We start from the raw sequence: 7,046 nt of genomic DNA on the forward strand, positions 1-7,046 counted from the left end.
TCCATTGATGCAGGGCATCTGATTTTGGCCAGAAGCCATTGAATCTACATATGACTGCAGTATTTGATAAGTCAGTGTATAGGTTAATTACCTCTGGCATTGATACTTGAAGAGTTGGTGATTCTGGCTTTTGTTCGACGATGTAGGGTCCTGGCAATTCTGTTGTTGGTGCTGCTTTGTTTCCCATTTTTTCTCCCTTTCCTTTTACTGCATCCCGAAAGGAACCTGTATTTTTAGAGCTGGTTCCAGAGCTTCCGCCACGCAGTCGGAGGGTTAGATTAATGGTTGAATCATTAGCTATGCCATAATGCTGCAGGGTTTTGTTGTCTTGCAAACTGAACCCTGAGTAAATGAGGTTTTGTAATCGTTCTGGGATTCCATGGCGGCCATGTATTTCCTTTTTTAACTCCTGGATGCTTGTTGCCTTCCTGATCCGCAAGCAATAGTGTTTTCCTTCAATCAATTTGATGAAGATCTGTATCAGATCTGCATCTGTATGGATTAGATCGGTGCTGTGGAGCCTTTGTTGAGCCAGATCTGTACCCCTGCGCAGTGGATCGCTCCTATGGAACCCTGTCTTTGCGAGATCTGGTCGGTTCGATCTCCTAAGAAGACTGCGCATTGTTTCACTGGTGCCCCCTTCTCTGTTCTGTGGTGCGACGGCGGCGCAGATCTGTTCGAATACCCTAGCCGTTGTTTCAGATCCGAGCCGCAGAGCCTTCCTCAACAACCTATATCTTTTTTTTCCTTCAAATCGGGTTCTGTACGCAGAGACAGATATTTTCTGCGGATCCCTGATCTCGTACCGCACCGCGAGCTTCACCTTCGGATCGGCCTGAGATGCCGTTGGCCTGAGCAATACCCTGCCTTCACTGGTTCCGCAGAGGTGAACGGAGGCGGCAGACGAGGGGTCTGCGGCCAGAGAAGATTGAAACGAATTGTATATGGCCATGGAAGAGCGAGTGCCGCAGGTTCAATCTCTTGGAAAAATATAAAATTCTATTCCGGTTCTCAGCAGTTTATTCCATCAATTGTTATTCCAACAGTCTCAGTACCTGTAACTCTTATCGTCCTTACCTTTGTTGTCAGTACAAGTTTACATCACAAACCTATGGACGCCTGATATGCACCTTTAGATATTTGGGGGTAGAACCATGACCTCCCACAGAATTATGGACAACATCTTATTCAATTTGATGGTACTGGGTAATATACAACTCAACAGCATGTAGACAAACTCAACGATTTCATAGATCTAGAAGAAGTTGACCATGAGGACTTAAAATTGAAACTTTTGCACAAAGTTTGTCTAGTGAGGTAAAGAAATGGTACAGATCTTTACCAGCAGCCAATATTAATACCTTTTAGCAATTTTAATGGTTGTTTCTCGCCAAATGGGAAGTGAAGAAAAGCCCATTGCAGATTTTAGCCAAGTATAATGCACTCAAAAGAAACCCAAGAGAATTTGTGTAAGAATTCAGAGTCATATTTAATAGACCCATAATTCTATTATAGCTGAAATCAAACCCTCTCTTGGTTTATCTTTGTTACATTATCTTGACTACTTTGATGGCAAGTTGGATTATCAACTCCTTGAGAGAAACCCTACTACTTTGGAACAAATGAAGAGTAATGCAATTTGAGTGGAGGCTAATTTATTGGAAAAGAAGGAAAAAATGAAGGTTGAAAGAAGAGTACGTTTCAAAGGAGCGTCATCTTCATCCCCTGACTTGAAATTTGATGTGATGCTGAAGATTATGGAGAAACTGGTGGATAAGTTGACCCCTCCCTGAGGTGAGAATCAACCTCAAGTCAGAAATCTGAATTTCAGGAGACCCCGGGTTGCTCAAAATCGTCCCAGAGAGCAGAAAGCTCCTGAAGAACAACAACTTGTTGTTTGACCTCCTTTTCCAGAATCATTTGTAGATGAGGATACTAATGAAGAAGAAGACCATCAGATTGGGTGCTTCGATGATGAGGAGACCCAATTTTTTTCCACCAAAGAAGAACATGACCTTTCTGTTGGATGCTTGAGAGAAAAATACAACATTCATAAATGCGATTTAGTTGTTTATCATTAGGGGTACAATAATACAGTGGAAAATTTTCAAAGACAGTACAACCTCAGAAACCAAAATGTTCCTATCAAAGCTCCACCACGAAAGGCATCAATTGAACAAAAAGTTGAACCCAGAAAAGAGTTACTAAAGAGTCGAGAGGAGCACAAGAAGGACAATATGAAAGAAGCAAGAAAGGAGACCAAAGATGCAGAAAAATTACAATCAATTTTTAATCTAGAGTCTGAAATCAGTAAGTTGAAAGTGTCCATTCCTTTTGTTGAACTTTTAAGAAATGAGCAATATAGGAAAATAATTTCTACTATGATTAAAAATTCAGAGATTGATCAAGTCAACATAATTTCACAAGATTCTTTGAACCTAGATGATGATGCTCCTGAATTTGTATTTGGACCACACGTCACAAGTGCAAACGATGATGTGCCCCCTTTTTATGTAAGTCTAAATGTGCATGATATGATTCTTCATAACGCAATGTTAGACTTAAGAGCCTTACATAATCTCATGCCCAAAGCAGTCATGGACCATTTAGGACTTCAAACTACTAGACCCTATAAAGATTTGTTCTCCTTTGATTCCATAAAGGTAAAATGCCTAGGGCTGATTAAAGATTTCGTTGTCACCTTAGCTCAAATTCCCACTAAAAGTGTTTTGATGGATATAGTAGTAGCAGACTTTCCTGCTAGATTCGGCATGTCGTTATCCCGATCTTGGGTAGCAAGATTGGGAGGAACTTTATAGATGGACATGTATTATGCTTCTATACCATTGTTTGGTGAAAAGAAAAGACTTTACCAAGAAGTTCAAATGGCCTATATGGTGAGCAACAGAACACAACCAGATAATCATCCAATATATGCAATAGACACAGAGCTGGGGTCACAAATCTTCTTCAATGACGGTTGTTTTGAGGGTGAAATATTAACAACAAATGAAACTAATATTCAACAAGAACAAGTTCATATTTCTTAAGGGGAGATCTAGAAATTATACTTTGATGGATCCACATGTGAGAAGGGTTCAGGAGCAGGTGTGTGGATTTTCCCACCAGATTGTAAAAGTCAATTTCATTCTTTTAAAATTTTATTTGATTGTACAAATAACATAGTGGAGTATGAAGCTCTCATTATTGGTTTAAATCTATTACGAGAGAAAAAGCCAGAGAAAGTTCACATTTTTGGAGATTCAGAGCTGGTTTTGAACCAAGTTAAATATGTCTATCAAACTAGGCACCCGAGAATGAGAGCTTATAGAAGTGAAAATTGGGATTTGTTTTCTAACTTCTCTGCTAAACATGTACATTCAGAGCTACGTTATATTCAAATGGAAAATATGAGATAAATGTTAGACACCGACCTTCAATTCCAGATAATACAAAGCATTGACAGGTTTTCGAAGGCGATCAACAGATCAATAGATTTATGGAGAGAAGAGATGAATTCCTCAACACTCCAATAGAAAGGCATGAAGATGAAAATTCCGAAACAACAGTCTATTTGAATGATGTAGCAGGAAAGGAAATTATTCATCTTAGTAATAATTTGATTCCTAGAGGCTTAGTACCTTTAAAAAGGTTATTTGATTCTAATGATGTAGCAGTGAAGCTAAGAATTCTACCAATTGAGGGGGAGATGGAGGATTACAATTTGGGAACCGAAAGTGACCCAAAAGTTGTCAAAGTTTCCAGCACTTTGAAGAAAGAGCAAAAAACACGCTATGCGGAATTATTGAAGGAATTCACTAATATATTGACTTAGAGGTACGAAGATTTGAAAATTTATGATCAGATCATTATCCAACATACTATACCACTTAAGGAAAATGAGAAACCATTCAAATAGAAGTTAAGAATGATTAATCCAAAACTATTGTCATTGATTGAGAAAGAAGTAAATAGGTTTTTGGCCACAAAAATTATCATTCCGCTCATATTTTCCAATTGGGTAGCAAACTTGGTGCCAGTAAGAAAGAAAAGTGGGGAAATTTTCCTATGCGTGGATTTCACAAATTTAAATAAAGTTTGAATGAAGGATAATTATCCTTTACCGAAAATGGATCACATTCTCCAAAAGGTAGTTGGTTCAGAAAGGATTTCCATGCTGGATGGGTTTTTAGGATACAATTGGATCCTGGTCGACCCAAAAGATTAGGAGAAAAAAAACTTCACCACACCATGGGGTACATTCATGTATTCTAAGATTCCATTCAGAATCATGAAAGCAGGAGCCACTTTTCATCGCGCAATGGACATCGCCTTTTCTGAAGAAAGAGATAAGTTTGTGGTGATTTTTTTATTTTTTATTTTTATTTGGTGGTTCACAGACACCCACAGACACTGGTTGGCCACTACGTCTAGGGAAATATCTGAGCTTGATCAAGGGTATCAAGCCCTGTGACCAATAGCTAGGCCTAACCCTAAGGGCTTCGGGGAGAATCGACCCTGTGACCTCCTGAACGGCGAGGCATTTATTTGACCAGTTGAGCTAACCCTTAGGGCTCAAGTTTGTGGTGCTTTATCTAGATGATATTATTTTTTTCTCGAAGTCCGAATTTTCCCATCTGAAACATCTTAGAAATTTTTTTAGTAAGTGTAGGAAATTCAAAGTTTCTCTTAATCTGAAGAAATCCCATTTTCCATGAGAGAGGGCAAGTTGTTGGGACATATAGTGTCAAAGGACGACATCAAGGTAGACCCCATTAGGGTGACGACAATCCAAAAAATCGAACAACTAAGAAGTAAAAAGGAAGTGCAATCTTTCTTAAGTAAAGTAAACTTTCTGCGGTGTTTTATTCCGAATTTTGCAGAAATCTTAAAAGTAATAACATGAATGCTTAAGAAAGGGAGTGAAATTAAGTGGACTGAACAAGCGAATAATTATTTTAATGATATCAAGAGAGCCTTAGGCCAAGCGCCTCTACTCATTAGTCCAAATTTTCAAAAGATTTCATGATTTTTTCTTTTGCTTAAGAAGAATGATGCAAGACAAGAACAACCCATCTCCTTTTTCAGCAGGGCATTGATGGATGTTGAACTAAAGTACAATATTCTAGACAAACATGCATATGCATTGATCAAAGAACTAAAATATTTTAGAGTGTTTATTTTTCATTCTCATGTGATTGTGTATGTACCAGATGTTGCAATAAAGAGTATTTTAGTATAGCCAGACAATGATGGTAGAAGAGGGACATGGATTGCTAAAATGTTGGAGTACGACATGGAAATCAAACCTACCAAGTTGATTAAAGGACAAGGTCTAGCCAGACTAATGACTGAGTCAAATCTTGATGTTGTTGGTATAAATTTCATTTTTGAATTATGAGATCTGTCAAATGAAGAATCAGTGGTTGAAGCTAAAAATTGTTTTAAACAATGTCCATGGTATGTTGATGTTGTTTACATTTTGCAAAATTTACAAGTGCCACTAGGAATAGATAAGACCCAGAATAGATTTTTGAGATTGAAATCCATTAAGTATTGTTTTTTGAATGGTTATCTATACTAGAAAGATCCTCATGGTATTTTTTTGAATTGCTTGCTAGAAGACGAAGCTAAGAAAATGAGTAAAGAGTTTCATGAAGGAGCATGTGGAGGGCATCATTACTGGAAGGCCACAATAGATAAAATCTTGAGAGTTAGTTTTTACTGGCCTACTTTATTTTATGATGTTAGAAAAGAGGTAGCATCTTGTCACAAATATCAGTGGTTTGAGGGTAAGTCAAAACTAATGTATTTACCTTTGAAACCTATCTCTGTAGAAGCACCTTTCGAACAATGGGGCTTTTAATTTATAGGTGAAATTCATCCGAAATCATCAACACAATACTGATGGATCTTGATAGGGACATATTAATTTACAAAATGGATTGAGGCACTTCCAAGCAGGCAAGCTATTGATCTTGTGGTTATTCAATTCTTAGAAAATATTCTTTCTAGGTTTGGTTGCCCAAAGAGGATAATTACCGATAATGCATCGTGTTTCAAGTCCAAGAAGTTAATAAAATTTTGTGAAGGCTACCATATCATACTCAACCATTCCACAACCTATTACCCTCAAGGTAATGGACTTGTAGAATCCTCCAATATGAGTTTAGTCAGAATTATTAAAAATTTGTTAGAAGATAACAAAAAGGCTTCGCACACAAAACTTAAATTTGCCTTATGGGCAGATAGAGTTAGCACTAAAAGGTCAATCAATACTTCTCCTTTCCAGTTGGTATATGGTGTTGACACATTGTTTCCTATTTCAATTGGAATTCCTGTTATGAAATATTTGCAAGAGTTGGGAGAAGAACCAAATCAACTACAAAGAAGGATAAATCACTTAATTGAAGTAGAGGGAACTAGAGAAAGGGTGTATGAAAAATATTGGGAAATACAAGATCAAATCAAAAAGGTTTTTGACAGAAAGCCCAAAGAGGATGACTTAAAATGCCAAGACTTGGTTCTAAAATGGGATGCCTACATCGAGGATAAAGGTAAACACGGGAAGTTTGAGAACATTTGGAAAGGTCCATACAAAATTGCAGCTTTCCAGGGAAAAAATAGTTTCATCTTAGAATGTCCACATGGAGAATCTTTACCAGGAGGTCCAGTTAATGGATGTTTCCTGAAGGATTATATTTCTTAAACACATGATGATTTTCAAGTTTCATTATACATATCCATATCTTTTGAAAAGTATCTTGTAGGTGTGGATGATGTTATAAAGGAATGAAGCCGGAAGTGAAGGCCCTAAGGTTTTGTTGACATCATCAGGATTGGGTGAATAACTGAAATTGATGTAAATAAATAATGGAGAATATGAATAGTCACCGGGAGATGAAATGAACATCTTCCATCATGTATATAATAAACACCAACCTAAATGAAATCAATGAATTGAATTTCGTGGAGTTACTACCTGGCCTGACATGGTATCAGAGCCAGTCCTAATTTTAGTACTCCTGCCCTTGTAACTCCATTTT

The 7,046-nt window shown here is 37.5% G+C and overlaps 1 protein-coding gene across 1 annotated transcript; it reads left to right on the forward strand.

Moving 5' to 3' along the window:
* Positions 1-6,163: 6,163 nt before the first annotated feature.
* Positions 6,164-6,709, forward strand: LOC149174316 (uncharacterized). Its single transcript, XM_089420799.1, has one exon. The coding sequence runs from the start codon at positions 6,164-6,166 to the stop codon at positions 6,707-6,709; it is 546 nt and encodes a 181-aa protein (XP_089276925.1).
* The last annotated feature ends 337 nt before the right edge of the window (positions 6,710-7,046 follow it).

This window comes from Pinus tabuliformis, chromosome 4_1 (genome assembly GCF_031772625.1).
Source record: "Pinus tabuliformis cultivar Carrire ecotype Pingquan chromosome 4_1, CPIR1, whole genome shotgun sequence".
Lineage (NCBI taxonomy): Eukaryota > Viridiplantae > Streptophyta > Pinopsida > Pinales > Pinaceae > Pinus > Pinus tabuliformis.